Below are 17595 nucleotides of genomic sequence, written 5' to 3' on the forward strand. Positions count from 1 at the left end.
AAGTAGAAATGTAAACAATACGTCGCTTAGCCAGGTGTTGAAAAAAATCACGACGGCACAGCTAAAAATAGACAGCGCGTAAAAAGTAGCGTTAGCTAAGTGTTAGCCATGAGTCAGGCTTGGCTTAATAAATATTAGGTATTGTTAGGCTAATATACATACACGTGTTATGAGGAACCATATATTGACGCGTCATAATTATACAAAAAAGCTCGTATGCCAATTATCTACCGCCATTATATTTATTTACTACATAAAATTGCCGCCTCCGCGCTTAGCGAACGCGCTGTTCCAACGTGTCGAGATTTTCAGCTTATATGGCGCGGCTGCTTGTTTTCGAACGCCATTTGATTGGGCTCGACAAATTTCTAAGGTGTTTGGCAGAAATAAATATGTAAAATAACAGAAAATGAAAACAAAAGCGCGAAAAAACAGAGCAACACTCAGATGTGGGCGCAAGCGTCAGCAACATTCAAGGCAACAACAATTTGCGAAGCCTCAAAGCAAAGTTTTTTGTGTCCATAATATTTTTTCAAACAATCATCATAAGCTGGTCGAACAACTTTCGCAGCGTTTCGATATTTTAAAATAGACAAAGTGTGTGATTTTCACAGTACGGTTTTAGAACGCCAACCAAGCACACAGCGCGCATAGAAACGGAATAATAAAACAACGCGTTTCAAACGATTAAAGGACTACAGTGAAAAATATACAAAAAGGATACAAATTGCACCAATAATTTTAAAAAATGCCATTAAAGAAGAAGGACGAATATATACCCATCAAGTGTGAGGGTTGGAATGGCAAATTCGTGTACAGTAACGGTGCGGCGAATAATGTTTCGAAAGTGCGCCGACACAATCAAAATGTCACCGATACCTCCAACTTCTATGGCTACAGCAATGAACCGATCATTCTGCCCGTGAGCTGGGACGGCACATTTGCCAAGAGCGGCGAGACACGCATACAACCAGAGCGCAATCGTTCCGACGATTCAGAATACTTTCAGTACAATACGGAACCCACAGTGCTGCCAACGCAATGGAATGGAGAATTCCAGCTCGATCCCAATGATATACGCATCAAACCCGAGCGCAATCACTCGGATCCGCGTGACTATGCGGAGGCCAACCGTTTCAAGCGTGTCAGTTAAACGCATGCAGCCATGGCTTGAAGCATTTGGTGGTTCTGGCAATTCGGCACTGAAACTGTTTTAAGTTTTTTTACTAACAACGTGATTTTTTGAATTACTAAGCATTATTACACAGTTTTGCGCAACGTGGCTTGTTTACTTAAAAACATGGCGTTCCATATATGAGTAATTTTTTTGAATTCGTACAATTATTCTTTACGAGTTCTTGCCCAAACAATTCACTGATACTCACTTATAACGGTGCTAAAGAAAAGTGTAAAATTTGTAAATTGTGATTATATTTATCCTAAAACATAAATAAATAAAACTACTATCATAACTTTTAAAAAGGACTTTGAATTATCTTGTGGCTTCTAAAGAGTTTTGCTACTTAGTTAACAGGTGTGATGCCTTTGAAGGCTCTACAAAGATATGAAGTATCAGTTCTGAATTAATTGAGTGCTAAGGTGTCATATTTTTTTAATTGTAAACTAATACGAAGGAAAAAAATTCAACAAATCGACAAACGAAACTCAAAAATATTTGGAAAATTTTTTTTTTGGTATTATAACAACAACAAAGCTTACGCTAGCAATAATTATATGATGAGATCATAAGATTCAGACTGTCATAAAACAAAAACATGTTTTTTTCCTCCACTACACGTTGGACAGTTTGTTAATTTTGTTATGTGCCATCAAATTTGTCGCAAACTGACAAGAAAAAACAACAATTTTCGATATTTTATTACAAATCTTTATTATCGCCTTCAAAATAGGCTGAGCCAATACATTTATGCCAACGCTTAATCGAATTTTCCATACACAACAATATAGCTGAGCTGGCGTTAAGCGCAGCGGCTGGCTTTTAATGGCTTCCATTAACTCATGGGAAATGTCACAAGTAGCAAATCTAGTGAATACGTTAGCTGAGCGTTGACCCTCGTTTCGTGTTTAGCCAAAATACGTCTCTCACAATCATGATAGAATGTAAGCGAATTATCGTTTTGAAAAATTCATGAACTTTCTGTCGACAAATCCGATCGTTTGCGATAAATTGCTTCAAGAGACGCCTTAAAATGGTCGAGTAGCACTTCTTATGTCGGTTTGACCTTATGGAAGTTATTCATGCTGAACCACACCACGATAACCCTAGTTTACAGTCATTTTGCGATTGAAATGTAGAGACTGTTCTTGATTATTTTGGGTTGCCAAATCGAAAATGACAGTGAAAATTTCCAAACACGTAGGCCTTTTTGTGTTGTAGCCAAGGGGTCAAATCACCACTCTTTAACAAAATAACAAAAATAGCTGTTCGTGTTGCAAATTGTCCATCTCAAATTCATAATCAGGACACCTCCAATATTTCATAGAACTCTGAGCACATCAGTCGCAAATTTTCCCTTCAGATTTGCTGAGTAGTGCATTCAAAGAAAACGAGGAGCATCCCCTTGAGTTATGACCGACTTCTATGCGATTTTCGGTGTCCGTTCATTTTTGAAATGCCATTCGCTAGATTGTTGGACATTTTTGTTGTCATACTTATAAACTCACGTCTCTTCATCAATAGTGTTGCATTTGATAAGTGTAAGGTCCTCAGTTACATTGTCATATAACAAATCTTTTGCGACCTCTACTCGACGTTGTTTTTGAATGGATTTGATTCAGCTGTTTTAGTAAAAGCTCAGCATTGACATGCTCGTAGCCAAAATGTGTTCCTCGAAAATTTAGGACAATTTTATAGAGGTTTTGTATTTTAAAGAGCTTGAATCGATCGAAACGGTTTCGAAGAAGCGCACAGTATTATTTTAAGACAAGATATATTTGAGGATATTTACAACATATGCATTACCTTATGTTTAGGTTATGTCGAAGAACTTTTTTTATTATTTTGATTTATTCAAAAAACTTGCTTTCATCATTGGACTAAATTTTTTTATAATTTAATAATATGTATAAAATGATTCAAATAACCACTACAACTTAATTGACAAATTAACAGGGCCTCTCTCCTTATTATAAATATTTGTGTAAATATTGTAACTGATTTTATTTGTTTTTTATTATTATAATAACAGTGCGTCAAGTGTTCTAAACAAAGTATTGTATGTGTGCTCATGTCTGGTTTGTAGAATATATCAATCTATTAGAGATATATGAATGCTCATACCGGGTTTTCCAATAGGAATAAATGTCATTTTGGCAATTTTAAAAAATAGTAAGACTATTTAATGTAAATATCGCGCTAAAACCCATTGGTCGAAATATTTTTATACTCTCGCAACAAAGTTGCTATATAACCTTATAGTTTTGTTCACATAACGGTTGTTTGTAAGTCCTAAAACTATAAGAGTCAGATATAAGGTTATATATACCAAAGTGATCAGGGTGACGAGTAGAGTTGAAATCCGGATGTCTGTCTGTCCGTCCGTCCTTCTGTCCGTCCGTTCGTGCAAGCTGTAACTTGAGTAAAAATTGAGATATTATCATGAAGCTTGGTACACGTATTTCTTGACTCCATAGGAAGGTTAAGTTCGAAGATGGGCAAAAACGGCCTACTGCCACGTCCACAAAATGGCGAAAACCGAAAACCTATAAAGTGTCATAACTAAGCCATAAATAAAGATATTAAAGTGAAATTTGGCACAAGGGATCGCATTAGGGACGGGCATATTTGGACGCCATTTTTTGGAAAAGTGGGCGTGGCCCCGCCCCCTACTAAGTTTTTTGTACATATCTCGGAAACTACTATAGCTATGTCAATCAAACTCTACAGAGTCGTTTCCTTCAGGCATTTCCATATACAGTTCAAAAATGTATAAAATTGGATAATAACCTCGCCCACCTCCCCTACAAAGGTTATGTTGAAAATCACTAAAAGTGCGTTAACCGACTAACAAAAAACGTCAGAAACACTAAATTTTACGGAAGAAGTGGCAGAAGGAAGCTGCACCCAGGCTTTTTAAAAATTTAAAATGGGCGTGGCGTCGCCCACTTATGGATCAAAAGCCATATCTCAGGAACTATTGCACCGATTTCAATTAAATTCGGTATATAATATTTTCCTAACACCCTGATGACATGTACGAAATATGGGTGAAATCGGTTCACAACCACGCCTTCTTCCTATATAACGCTATTTTTAATTCCATCTGATGCCTTCTCTGTATAATATATACATTAGGAACCAATGTTGATAGCGGAATAAAACTTTACACAAATACGGTATTTGAAAAATATGTAAATGACTGATAATGAAATCTCGATTATCACTTTATCGTGCGAGAGTATAAAATGTTCGGTGACACCCGAACTTAGCCCTTCCTTACTTGTTTTTTGTAGGTTGGTATAACTGTTAGTGACATCTGTGCCAAATATCGCTTGTTTTTCTGAATTAAATTATTCAACCAAGAAGTTCCATTAAATTTTATGTACGGAATGAAATTTCTAGTACCGAAACGTTCAGATGTTTGGAAAAGGCCTCTGGTGACAAAATTAGTAAATGTTTTCGAAAAACAGCGTCGTGTTAGTGTCTGTGAAACAATGCTTTCCGACTACCAGAATGTCATGGAATGTATTATTACTGACAATGAGCTTTGGATCTAAATTTACGACCTGGACGATCGAAACAGACAATCGATCGGCCGACTATCGTGGCAAAGCTCAGCCGAAGTCAAAAAAACTACGTCAAAGCAGGACAAAAATCAAGGTTACGCTGACAGTTTTATTTGATTATCGAGGTGTAGTGGACTCTGAATTCCTCCTATCCAACCAAACTGCGCTAACGTAAGTAAAAAAGGCCGGAAATATGGGCTATGGGCCGACAACTATTGGTTTTTGCACTACGAAAATGCACCATCACATACTGCATTGATTGTTCGTGAGTTTTTAGCTCCGTGTGACTTCTGGCTATTCTGCAAACTCCAACGACCGCTCCCGGGAAAACGGAAATTAACTTTAACAAGTATTTTGAAAACTGGAAAAAAGTTGTCACTTTGGGGTCATTACTTTGAGGGGGCGACATAGATTTTGAAGAATAAATTAAGAACTCTAAAATTATAAGCAAAATCTTACAATTTTCGACTCATGTCATGATGTGCAATTATTTGTTTCATTGTTTTCGTTGCATTTCTTTAACAATTAGTGTGTTTTTGTCTTTTAAATAAATCATATCACTCTTATTGGAACACCCTGTATAAATATTTATAGTCATATTTTATAACCATACTTAAAGTAACTATCAAAATCATAAATACAATAACAAATACCTACAATATATGGTCTAATATCTATCACCTCTCTCGTAATTATTTTACAATGTATTCCTAACAGTTATTTGTTGTTGCTTTCTTCGACGTAAGTGCAATATTAAGGAGAATAAAGAATTCGTAAGTTACTAACTGCGCCCTATGAGGAAGAGCTAATATTATCTGGCATGGTGTGCGACAATGTGTCCTTACCTCAACCAGAGACATTCAACCTAAGCTCCAGACCGTTATTAACCATATACTAAAGATATGTTTAATATACTAAAGATATGTTTAACACGTTTACAGCTGTGTAAAGTCAATTATTTGTTTATCTTACAATGCTGTCTGACTTAGCTGCCTCCCGCAATTCTCAATCGATAAGGCGCTCCACCAAAACAACTGCAATGCTACAAACTGTCAATGTTCGAACCTCACAATTGAGAAAAGTCGATGTCTCTTCAATTTTAATTTGTTTGAATAAAGAAAGTACCAAAAGATAATCATCAATCATTTATACATACACACCAATGTATATTTACCGGAACTTATCTTAATTGAAAATAATCAGCACTTTTTCTTCAAAATAATATACCGTTATCTTAAAAAGCGGTCACTTCCGCCAATATAATAAAATTGGCGTATTAAAGTATTATCAATTCTCAGAAAATTATAGCTAAGTACAAGCTTGATGAGGACAAAGATAAGGTAATATTATATACACATATGTACATACATTCACACATAAAGGTATAATGTAGAAAAGAAGAAATTTCAATCAAGCAATTAAAACTAAAGAATCAAAAAAGCACCTGCCGGCTGAGACTACACTTCAGAGGAACTAAAATAGAATAAATACAAGTATTTTCAACAGTTTTAAGTAAACAAATACAAATATACAGATGTGCAAATATAGATATGTAGATATGTAGCCATGGGGGTGTACCTGTTTTTATGGCTGTTTACTACTTGTTAGATATGTATACTCGCACACCCTTGAAGATTCACGAAATTTCGCGTGTGAGGATTATAACTGAATTTGCCATTAAACAGGCGTGTAAATATGCAGATAAGACCATTATCAAAATCTAGTGCTGTGGTGGCTTGTTGTCACCTTGTTTGTGAGACCACAAATTCTACTCAATTAAAAATAGAATTTCACCCTTATACCGTATACATATGTATGTATATGTATAGTGTTATTTCTAAATAATATTATTTAATTCCATATTTTGTTTCCTGTTCTTACTTCCCCTGCCTTATCAGCTGTTGAGCGCATCATTCTCTTCAATATCAAGTGCGTAGTACTTCCCCAAGCATATCATAAGTATTAGTAAATATATGAAAATTGCAATATTCAGCAGTGTCACTATGGTTAAGGGGTGCATGCGAAGAAGCCAATCATTTTTTTACGGTTGCAATTTTATTTTTTAATCCTTTGCAATAGCTCCTTAGAGCTATGGTTCTGACTTGTCTAGTTTTAAGAAACAAGTTAAGTAAATGGTTGCCTCCTGGTTCGCTTTTACATCCATTTACTTTATTTCCTAGTCGGAAAAATTACTCGCCGAACCCTTCCTGGGGTAATAGATATCACAGTATCACGACTGTTGCAGAGACTGGCTAAAATCAGTTCGCCTCTCTTACAGATGAGCATTCAATTATGAAGTCTTACCATGGTAGGGTTAGAAAAAAGAGCTGACTCCTGGATGGGAACCCTAAAAAGCCCAGCCTCGAACAGAGATATCTTTAAGAAGAGACTTTCGTAGCAAAGCCTATAAAAAAACAAACACTTAAGGAACTAGTTGTTCCGTGAAGAATGCAGCAATTTTATTGAGCTTTAAAGCAGTCAGCCCAAATACAGGAGCTAAGCGTAGTCCAAATGCAAGGGCTAAAACTAGTACTAGAGCAACAGCACCAGCAGCAGCAGCAGCCGGAACCAAGCTTGCTAAGCAAAAGATGATGATGCCAAAAGTAAAGTTTCATTTGCCAGAAAATTGAGGTCGATGATCCTGCTTAGACAAGGTTTGCGGAGAAACTTTCTGCTCCTGCTCAGAAGGAGCTCCAGGAGGCAGTTGATTTCACGAAAAAGGAATAACTTTCGCTCCATAAGGGCAAAAACAAAAAGTATGACACCCTCATTTTGTATACTTATATCTTCGATACACCTGATATGGACCTCGGCAGGGGGGAATTTAAGCTCAGTAGACGAATTATGAAAGTTTCCTATTGTAGATATTAGAGTTTTATTTATTGAAAGAAATAAAAGGGTAAATAAGAGTTGACTATGAGATATATTTTCTTACGTTTTTTAACACGATTTTTTTTTATTAAAATCTTTGGACACAAGCCTGGTTGCGACACGCTTTTAACTAAAAAATGTTGAAGCGCTTTTTCAGCGGTGTGAAGTTACTCTGCTGGCTCTCTAATACTAAAGGGACGATGTGAAGCGCCAATTCCTATACCTTTTTATATAGATCGGCTTCTTCTTCTTCTGTATTAGCGTAGACACCGCTGACGCGATTATAGCCGAGTTTACAACCGCGTGCTAGACGTTTTTCCTTTACGCTGTTTGGCGCCAATTGGAGATTCCAAGTGTAGCCAGGATTTTCTCCACCAGATCTTACCAACGGAGTGGAGGTCTTTCTATTCCTCTGCTTCTTCGGCGGATACTGCGTTGAATACCTTCAGAGCTGGAGTGTTTTTATCCACTCAGACGACATAACTTAGCCAGTGTAGCCGCTGTCTCTTAATTCGCTGAACTATGTCAATGTCGGTGTATAATTCGTACAGTTCATTGTTCAGCAGAATGTCATTGTCCATTCCTCTGCACCATATAGCAAGATGGGAATAATGAGGGACTTATAGATTTTGGTCATTGTTCGTCGAGAGAGGACTTCACTTCTCAATTGCCTACTCAGTCTGAAGTAGCGTCTGTTGGCAAGAGTTTTTCTGCGTTGGACTTCGAGGCTGACGTTGTTGTTGGTATTAATACTGGTTCCAAGATAGAGCATATTATCTACGACTTCGAACTTATGACTATCAACACTGACGTGGCAGCCAAGCCGAGAGTGCGACTGTTTGTTTGATCACAAGAGATACATATTTCGTCTCGCCTTCGTTCACTGCCAGACCCATTTGCTTCGCTTCCTTATCCAGTCTGAAGAAAGCTTATTAATCGACCACCATCTATAAAGTTCTTTTTTTGCTCAAATACTTACGATCTCTCTTTTGCTTTCTATGTATGGTTCTCTTCTCAATTTTAGACAATATGTAACATATCTTCTTCTTATAGCCGAGTTAACAAGAGTGCCCCAGTCGTTTCTTCTATTCCAAGCGAAGCCAGGTCTTTCTCCACCTGGTCCTTCCAACGGAGTGGAGGTCTTCCTCTTCCCCTGCTTCCCACGGCAATAAAAGATATGTAACATATATGTACATATAAATAGTACTTGTTTTTAATGGCAACCTGAGCTCACTTCTTTGGAAACAATTCTGGCTTGAAAATTCGATTTCCTAAGTGAAGCTTTCTGAGCCAGTTGCTGTCTGCGGCACTTGTAACCCCCCGTAAACGGCGCCACTTGTGCAACAGATAATAACCCTCTACTGCTTTGTATTAATTCTTCAGATTTCTTATAGATAATTAAGGTGTTGACATTACAATTGTTAAAAAAAAAGATCTGAATACACCAACTGTTATTTTTTATGGTTGTTGTATTCTGAATAATACATGCACTTATAATTTAAAGCACACACACAAGCACACAATTCCAGGTTAGCCCAATCATCATTTGACTGTCTTCACTTTATCACCTTAAGGGGTTTTTATCGCCAGAATTTTATGCGTTTTTTATACAACAACCGATAAGAAAGTGACTAAAATTCACCGCTATATAAAGTGTGTAAATTCAATTATTGTGATTGTTAGTTTTCAAGATGTTCGCAAAACAAGTTATCACCGCCTTATTCGTGCTGCAAATCGTCGCCAACATAGCGGCACAATCGCCGGCCATAGTAAATGGTGACGGCATTGCGATTTGGAATGTTACAACCAAAACGGACGACTACATCCAGGAGAATCGCCGCCAATACAATGCTACACTTCAAAGCTATTTGAATGAAATCAATAGCATCAAGAAGAGTCTGGAAGATCAATTGTTGGTGCTGGATAAACAGAAGCAGCTGGTGCTCGACACCATACAGGAAACCAATGAAAAAATCGATCCTTTGGAAGTGCTCAGTTTGCCCACGAAGCATTGTGTGCAAAAATATCGCCCCGAACTGCCTTACGCCAGTATCGTGAAAGATAAGATTGAGACCTGCATCAGCAGCGCACGCAGTTATGCCACCAGCATTGTCAGCACACCCAACAGTTACTACAACTCGCTGAACAATTATTACAACATTGATTTGCGTAACAGTCTCAACGCGTGCGCGAAATCACACGCAAATCCTTCGTTGAATTATACACTCTGCGTCACAACAGTGGTAAGTGGCTTCAATATTCGCAGCAAAAACATATTAATAGTAGCAACTTCTACTGTGTGGTGATTTTAGATTTCCAAGGCCAACACATACACCATAACGAGTCGCAAGAACTTCGCGTCGTCCATCGAGTCATCGCACTGCAGTTTGAGCAGTCGCGTAGATGTCGCTGTGAGCTGCACTTACACGCAGTACAATTCGGTTTTGACATCGATCGGCGCGGCTACACGCTTGATCGACGAGTGCATTAACGGTTATCTGGAGAATACACAATGTGTGAATAACACCACCACCATCGTTTATGGCTGCCCTCATGTGGTCTATATGGAAGTGAAAAATGGCGCGCCCGCCAATAGAAGCGCTAATAATCCCTTGGAGGGATTACCAAGCAATCAGACTTGCTTGGAAATTCAATTTGTGTAGAAAAGTGTACTACAAAATATCGCTAACACCAAAGGATTTCTGCAGTGTTCTAACAGTCGCGTGAAAAAGTGTGTGTTTTCATCAGTATTGAAGCTTTATGTGTTAAAAGGTGCTTTACTATATTTAAAATTTATATAAAATCTGTAATAAAATCGTTCTAGTGAAAAATTAGTTGTTGTTAATGGCTTTATTTGCATAGTTATTAAAGAGTGATCCATTTCGAGGCTCCATACCTTTTAAAAGAAAAACCACAGAAACGTCAAATTTAATGGGGAATGTTTATTATCATTCGAAAGAACATACATATTTTGGCATTTATTTTTTGAAGATTATCTCTTGCAAACAGATCAAAAAGATCACGAGCTTCAGTTTCAGGTATCAAATAGTCGGTTGTCATGGCGCGATAGCGGTCGCCATTGACGATTACGTTCGATGATTCGGCCGGCTCTCAAAGCACACCAAAACGTTTTTTTTTTTTTTATGAAGTTGCAGCTCATGAATCTCTTCAGGGTGCTTTTCGTCCTAAATCCGCCAATTTTGTTTGTCTACATACCCATTGAGCCAGAAATTGCCCTCATCGCTAAACATTTGGCTCGAAAACGTCGGATTTTCTTGGAACTTTTCAAGAGCCCATATAGCGAATCGATGTCGCTTAAGAAGGTCGAGCGGCTTCAGTTCCATACGTCAGAGTTCAGGCGAAAGTATTTGTTCAGTATCGTTTACAAAATCACGTGGATAGTCGATTTGGTGACGTCCTCAGCAACTCAAACTACAGTTCAATTTTTCGACGTTTCTATTCAATAATTATCGTTCGGTGGTTAGTATCTTCGATATCTTTGTTCTAATGACAAAACAATACAAGCAACACTTATTCCAATTTTCCATACACTTGTTCTAAGCCACGGTTGGGTTGGCCTTCAGTGCCTTCAGCGAATTTTGGCTTTTTCGGTTTCGGCTAATTTCTAGAGCGCCATTTGCTATATTTGAGAAGTTTGGACGTCGGATTAATAAAGTCACGTCTTTGCTTCAGTAATAATGATTTTGATGAGTAAGCGTTGTCAAGTATACGTATTCCTTTCGCGACTTCTATTCAACGTCGTGTTTCTTTAACTTTAACTTGTGATTAACTGAGGTGAATGGACAACTCACATGAGGTAAGTTCTTCGATGATTTTACGACCTTCACTGAATACTTTGTGCCACTCAAATACTTGTCTTCGTAATAAAGGAGACTCTCCAAAAGACAAGCAAACATTTCTGCGGTTTCGGTTTAATGGCTGGAAAAACTCAAAGTTATGACGTTGAAAATATTATATTTTCACTTTTAGTAGAACCATATACTTAATTTCAGTATCGTTTAATTACCCGACCATGAAGAAGTTCGAATAGCAATTACCCGTCTGAAGAACAACAAAGCGGCGGGGGTCGATGGATTTCCGGCTGAGCTATTCAAATACGACGGCGAAGAACTGATAAGAAGCATGCATCAGCTGCTCTGTATAATATGGTCGGCCGAAAACATGCCCAACGATTGGAAGTTAAGTGTGCTCTGCCCAATCCACAAAAAGGGATACCCTACAATCTGCGCCAACTAGCGTGGGATAAGCCTCCTCAACATCGCATATAAGGTTCTATTGAGTGTACTTTGTGAACAACAAACTGATTGGACCTTATTATAGGGGTTTCGGCCTGGAAAATCATCAACAGACCATATATCCACCATTCCCCAAATCTTGGAAAAGATCTTTGAAAAAAGAATCGCCACACACCTCTTCGTCGACTTTAAAGCTGCTTTTTTACTACACGAAAAGGAACTGCCTTTATGCCGCGTTGTCTGAATTTGGTACCCCCGCAATACTAATAGGGCTGTGTAAACTGAGCTCCGTCAGGGTCGGAAGGACCTCTCCGAGCCGTTCGATACCAAACGAGGTTTCAGACAAGGCGACTCCAAATCGTGTGACTTCTTCAATCTTCTCCTGGAGAAAGTAATTCGATCTGCTAAATAGAGGAGGTACAATCTTCTTTAAGAGTGTTACAGCAGCTGGCGTACGATATGATTTTAATATAATTGGCCTCAACAACTGCCCCGTTAGTTCTGCTTTCTCCAGAATGGATAAGGAAGCGTAGTAAATGGGTCTGGTAGTGAACGAGGGCGAGACGAAATATCTCCTGTCATCAAACCAACAGTCGTAGTACATTCGACTTGGCTCTCACGTCACTGTTGACAGTCATATCTTCGAAGTTGTACGTTGTTTCGTCTATATTGGAACCAGCATCAACACTTACAACAACGTCAATCTCGAAATCTAACGCAGAATAACTTTTGCCAACAGGTGCTACTTCTGAAAGAAAGGTTCTGCGGAAGATTGGCAACGGCGAATACTGCAGACGAAACGATAACCGACATTTACATAGTTCAGAGAATTAAAAGACAGCGGCTACGCTGGCTAGGTCAAGTCGTCCGAATGGATGACAATACTATAGATCTGAAAGTTTTCGATGCAGTACCCGCCAGGGAAAGCAGAAAAGAGGAAGACCTCCACTCCGTTGGAAAGCCAGGTGGAGAGGGGCCTGGCTTTGCTTGGAATCTTCAATTGGTACCACATACCAAAAATGAAAAACGACTGTTGTTAACTCGTCTATAACCGCGTAAGCGGTGTCTACGCCAATAAAGAAGAAGAATTCTCGATATTAAACAACAAAGAGTATTATAATTTTTACAATGTTTACACCAACAATGATAACTGCTGCGGATTACTGTTATCTCCTTACGGCAATAATGTCGAATCAACGAGCTAGAAAGCAAACAGCGTCACTATTGCCACATGTTGCTTGTGTAAATATAGTTTAGCGCACCGTTAATATCATGTTTGAGATGTAAACATTTGACCTTCTATTATTCTTTAGATAAAAGAAAGCATTTCAAAGTTTTTAATTGATCAATTTATATCCGTATCGATTTTTTGCTATATAAAGGGCTTTTCTCAAGCATTTTCAACGAACTTTTAGAAGATGTACACTAACAAGCAATTAGTAGCCGCGTTGCTCGCTTTCCAAGTAATCGTCATTGCGGTGGCGCAGTCTACAACTGTGGCAAGCAATAGCGCCTTCGAGCCCGGCAATGTGACGACAAGGACCGACGATTATATCCTGGAAAATCGGCGTCAATTCAATGCCACGTTGCAAGGTTATTTGGACAAAATGAGTACCGTGACGAACGGTCTAGAATTGGGACTGAAAGTGCTTAACCGACAGAAGGTGCTACTGCTGAAGACAATCCAGGAAACATACGAAAAGATCGATCCTTTAGAATTACTAGGCTTACCGGCCAAATACTGTGTACAACAATATCGCAATGAACTGCCCTACGAGCAAATTGTGAAGACGAATATTGAGAGTTGCATCACTAGTGCACGCAATTATGCCAGCTCAATCATCAGTTCTGCCAACACTTATTATAATTACCTGAAAAATTACTACACTACTACCTTTACACCAAATCTTAACGCCTGTGCAAAATCGAACAGCAACCCGTCGTTGAATTACACGCTCTGTGTTACATCCGTGGTGAGTATAATTGGAGAATATTTGAGTATTTATAGAAAAATAGGGCAAACGATTGCTTATTATTTGATGCCAAAATTTTAGATTTCCACCGTCAACAGTTATGTCCACACTAACCGTGAAAATTTCGAAGCCGGCTTGCAGTCCGCATACTGTAGTTTGGAGAACCGTCTTGATGTTGCCGCCAGCTGCACCTACACACAATTAAACTCGGTTTTGACTTCGGTTGGTGCTGCTACACGCTTGATTCATGATTGCCTCTCTGACTATTTGGAAAGTTTGAATGATAACAATAACGGTACAATCAGCGCTGGTTGCCCGAATGTCGTGTATGTGGAAGTAAAAGACAAGGATGTCCAATCCAGAACCATAAACAACCCATTGTTGGGTCTGAATACCACAGCTAATTGCGTGGAAATAAGATTTGTCTAAAAAATTTTAACAGATTATGTTGCTTTTCAGCACAATGTAACGAAAATGCATGTAATTGTTTTTTTTTTGCCAAATTAGTAAAAATAAATATAAATATGCACAAAATAAATTTCAAACATATTTTGATCTAGTATTTATATATTTTCGTTGTTGTGAATAAACCAACTTTCAAATTTTACATATATGAGCTTGGCAAAATTTCTGTTCCTTTATTTGTAATTTACCTCGACGCATTATGGTATACTGTTGCTTAACAGAAACAGAATCTGTCAATCAGCAACAGCATAAAAACAGCACTTCATTAAAAAAAAAGGTTATACTTGAAATTGCGTGGAATCACATAACAGCAACATATAACTAAGATAATTTACCTCGAAACATTATGTTATATCGTTGGTTTAACAGAAACAGAATTAATAACAGAATAAAGCCAGGAATTCATTGATTTGGGCAAAAAAGGTTATGCTCGAAACTGCGTAGAATCACAATGACCCTGAAGAAAAAAAACTTGCCTTTATTTAGAAGAACAGAATCAGTAACAGAAACACTACAGAATTTAAAGCAGAAAGGTGTGGTGGTGTCTTTTCATGGTGGCAGACCCGGAAATGCACAATCGATCATATATTCTCCGTGTGCTAATTATTGAAACAGGCCTAAAGAGAGTATCGATTCCCAATAATTATCCCTTAAATCAAAAAAATATCTGTTAGAAGTTGAACGACTTTCACCAAACATTTATCTCACGCTTAAAGTCAAATAAATAGTCAGCAAACTAATATCTCAGCTCATAGAATTGGACTTTGTCATCTTACTTATTGAGATCAGCTCTAACGTTCAATCTCATATTAATTGTCAACGTGAAGTGAATTCAGAAATAATATTCTCTCTCAATAAACTCGCAACTCTTTAAAGCGTGCGACGGTAACGGACCTTGATGCAAGCGAAATAGTTTCCTATATGAAGATCTCAAAATAGTTCAACGAATGTAAGACTTCAGGGAAGATTATAGTAATTGAGTTTAGATCCATTTTTATTAGAAGAGAAAGAACTTTTCTGCGATCGAAAAACCATATAGAGCACTAAGGAGTGTTTAGTTTTAGAATGTTCAGCAATATATGAAAAAAATTTACATTTGTTATGGAGGGTATAGGAAGGCTTAACTGCCTGTAAACCTGCAACCGGGTACACCTCATTTGGCTGTCGGGCATAAGGGGGTAACCGGCAATATGTTGGCCGACGAACAAGGACCGGCAGCGTCCAGGACGATGGGACCAGAACCATGAATTGAAGTAGGGTCCACACTTTTAAGGAAATGTTCCCCACGGAGGAGAGAGTGGGGAGAGAACAGCATTGGCAGCAGGCAGCAGGAATGCGCCATGCCAAGCTACTTCTGGGGGGTACAAGCTCGCATGGTTTAAGAAATGATCAACATCCCCCGAGACAAATTCCGCCTTATTGGCGCTTTGTACATAAGACACTGCAGTCTCACGAAGCACTTGTCCAACATCGGCATAGTCGCTTGCGCAAACTGCCGGTTCTGCGACATGGAACAGGAAACCACAAAACACCTGAGTCTGGATTGCCCAGCAATTTGCAGAAGCAGGCTCAAGGCCCTAGGTTCCATCCACGTGGACAGGGATCACATCACCTCAGTCGTGCCCAGCAGGCTCCTAGAATTGTTTTGGATGCTGGATCTTGGCAACCGTATGTGACATAGGGGAGGGCACAATAGACCGTAGGTCGGCAAAACCTCATTTTTTTCTATGTATTTCTTTATTTACAAAAAATAATCTTTATTAAAAACATTAAATTAATAACCTAACATCATTCTGAACAATCGTACTTAATTTACCGCAATACCCTTGGTAATGAAATTCACTTGCAAACAGGGTGTCGTTTTAGTGATTCCCTTAAAGGGATTATTTATCTTCTCGCTCGACAAATCGCTATCGGCTAGATGCCAGCTCATGTGATATGGACAGCGACCCTTAGTAAGCGCCGTATCATCGCCACAAGTGGGACAGAATTCCTGACCGGCAATGCAGTTTTCCACCAGGCCCATAACCTCGCCAATGGTCTTGAACGTTGGAAACACTTGCAAATTGTAGCAATCGGAGACTTCACGTATTTTCATAGCCGCATTGCATTCGGCCGCCTTCATTTGATTTTCGAAAACATTCGTGTCGGCGTAGGTCTTCGTGGCGGCATTCGCCACCTAGAATAGAGATTGTTTTGCAAATAAATACAAGTCATTTTACTGCACGCACACACACGGTCTGTAACTTACCGCCGTCGAGATGCATTGCGTGTAATTGCTCTCGGTGAAGTGGCCCGCATTCTTCTTCCTGCAGTCATTCACAGCCGTTGCGAAAGTGCTGGTGTAGTAACTTTTTAGATTGCGCACGGTCGCCTCTGCGCCCGACACAATACCCGCATATGCATTGTTGCCTTTCAACGTGCATTCCTTCATTTTGACGGTCAACTGTGCGATCTGCGGCAATTTGGCGCGATATTTATGCACACAATAATCATTGATATCGTCCAGCAGCACGAGCGGATTCAACTTGTTGTCCACCTCTTCCAATTTGGTTTCCAACAGTTCTATATTGTAGGCGATAACGTCGAGTCGTGCGTAATATTTGGCCCTGAAGTCAACCAAGCTCTGTTCGAGTTCCTTCACATTGATCGCGAATTGACGCTGGTGGTGCAAGTAAAAGAGATCGGCACGTGGCGTTGTTGTTATGTTGTAGTAGAGCACGTCGGGAAGAATTGTGATTTCGCACTGGAAAAGTTTAGTTAAATAAAATACATACAATTTGTGTATCGTAACGGAGGGTCTGCCAATAGTACTAAAGATTGTCTCTTAAATTTTCTACTTTTTATACTCATATTTACCTGTACGCTGTATGCACAGCACATCACGAGTAGTACCAGCGTTAATTTACCGAGACTTCTGCTCATCTTGATTTTTGGGAGGCAACTGATTGAGACTCGCTTAATCATTGCATATATTTATAGCAGAAATATTAAAAATCCCGAGATTGATTATAGTTGAGCAAAAAAAATGTTTTGAGGAACAAAATAAAAGCGGTAGGGACGTTCGGGTTCTTGGCTACGCTACTCTAACAGGGAATAACAATTTTATTTTGCCGCGCGAGTTCACTTTTGACCAAAAACAACGACGAGTTGATGATTCGGAGCAGTGTTTGGAGATGTTCAAGCGTAATAAACCCGAGTCCTATGACATCTATATTTTTTGATGCGAATGGAATAATTTTTATGCCCTGAACAGGGTATATTAAGTTTGTCACGAAGTTTGT

The 17595-nt window shown here is 38.7% G+C and overlaps 4 protein-coding genes across 4 annotated transcripts; 3 read left to right on the forward strand and 1 right to left on the reverse strand.

The window, feature by feature from the left end:
- Window positions 1-602: 602 nt before the first annotated feature.
- On the forward strand, window positions 603-1440 carry LOC120766381. Its single transcript, XM_040091814.1, has one exon. It carries the CDS (start codon window positions 749-751, stop codon window positions 1151-1153), a length of 405 nt encoding a protein of 134 aa, XP_039947748.1. The 5' UTR covers window positions 603-748; the 3' UTR covers window positions 1154-1440.
- A 7853-nt stretch (window positions 1441-9293) lies between these two features.
- LOC120766380 lies at window positions 9294-10451 on the forward strand. The gene is made up of 2 exons (XM_040091813.1): window positions 9294-9860; window positions 9930-10451. Exons 1-2 carry the CDS (start codon window positions 9309-9311, stop codon window positions 10278-10280), a joined length of 903 nt encoding a protein of 300 aa, XP_039947747.1. The 5' UTR covers window positions 9294-9308; the 3' UTR covers window positions 10281-10451.
- A 2840-nt stretch (window positions 10452-13291) lies between these two features.
- Window positions 13292-14371, forward strand: LOC120774313. The gene is made up of 2 exons (XM_040103888.1): window positions 13292-13846; window positions 13928-14371. The coding sequence occupies exons 1-2, from the start codon at window positions 13292-13294 to the stop codon at window positions 14273-14275; spliced, it is 903 nt and encodes a 300-aa protein (XP_039959822.1). The 3' UTR covers window positions 14276-14371.
- A 1727-nt stretch (window positions 14372-16098) lies between these two features.
- On the reverse strand, window positions 16099-17243 carry LOC120780335. The gene is made up of 3 exons (XM_040112635.1): window positions 17171-17243; window positions 16563-17057; window positions 16099-16490 (listed from the first exon to the last, which is right to left on the reverse strand). The coding sequence occupies exons 1-3, from the start codon at window positions 17234-17236 to the stop codon at window positions 16119-16121; spliced, it is 933 nt and encodes a 310-aa protein (XP_039968569.1). The 5' UTR covers window positions 17237-17243; the 3' UTR covers window positions 16099-16118.
- Window positions 17244-17595: the final 352 nt, after the last annotated feature.

The sequence above is a fragment of the Bactrocera tryoni genome, chromosome 1 (assembly GCF_016617805.1).
Source record: "Bactrocera tryoni isolate S06 chromosome 1, CSIRO_BtryS06_freeze2, whole genome shotgun sequence".
Classification (NCBI taxonomy): domain Eukaryota; kingdom Metazoa; phylum Arthropoda; class Insecta; order Diptera; family Tephritidae; genus Bactrocera; species Bactrocera tryoni.

Coding starts and splice junctions, on each gene's coding strand:
- LOC120766380 (XM_040091813.1), top strand. CDS start 9,309: ATGTTCGCAAAACAAGTTATCACCGCCTTATTCGTGCTGCAAATCGTC. Junction 9,861..9,929: donor CACTCTGCGTCACAACAGTG/GTAAGTGGCTTC, acceptor TGGTGATTTTAG/ATTTCCAAGGCCAACACATA.
- LOC120780335 (XM_040112635.1), bottom strand. CDS start 17,236: ATGAGCAGAAGTCTCGGTAAATTAACGCTGGTACTACTCGTGATGTGC. Junction 17,058..17,170: donor GCTGTGCATACAGCGTACAG/GTAAATATGAGT, acceptor AAACTTTTCCAG/TGCGAAATCACAATTCTTCC. Junction 16,491..16,562: donor CGCAATGCATCTCGACGGCG/GTAAGTTACAGA, acceptor TCTCTATTCTAG/GTGGCGAATGCCGCCACGAA.
- LOC120766381 (XM_040091814.1), top strand. CDS start 749: ATGCCATTAAAGAAGAAGGACGAATATATACCCATCAAGTGTGAGGGT.
- LOC120774313 (XM_040103888.1), top strand. CDS start 13,292: ATGTACACTAACAAGCAATTAGTAGCCGCGTTGCTCGCTTTCCAAGTA. Junction 13,847..13,927: donor CGCTCTGTGTTACATCCGTG/GTGAGTATAATT, acceptor CCAAAATTTTAG/ATTTCCACCGTCAACAGTTA.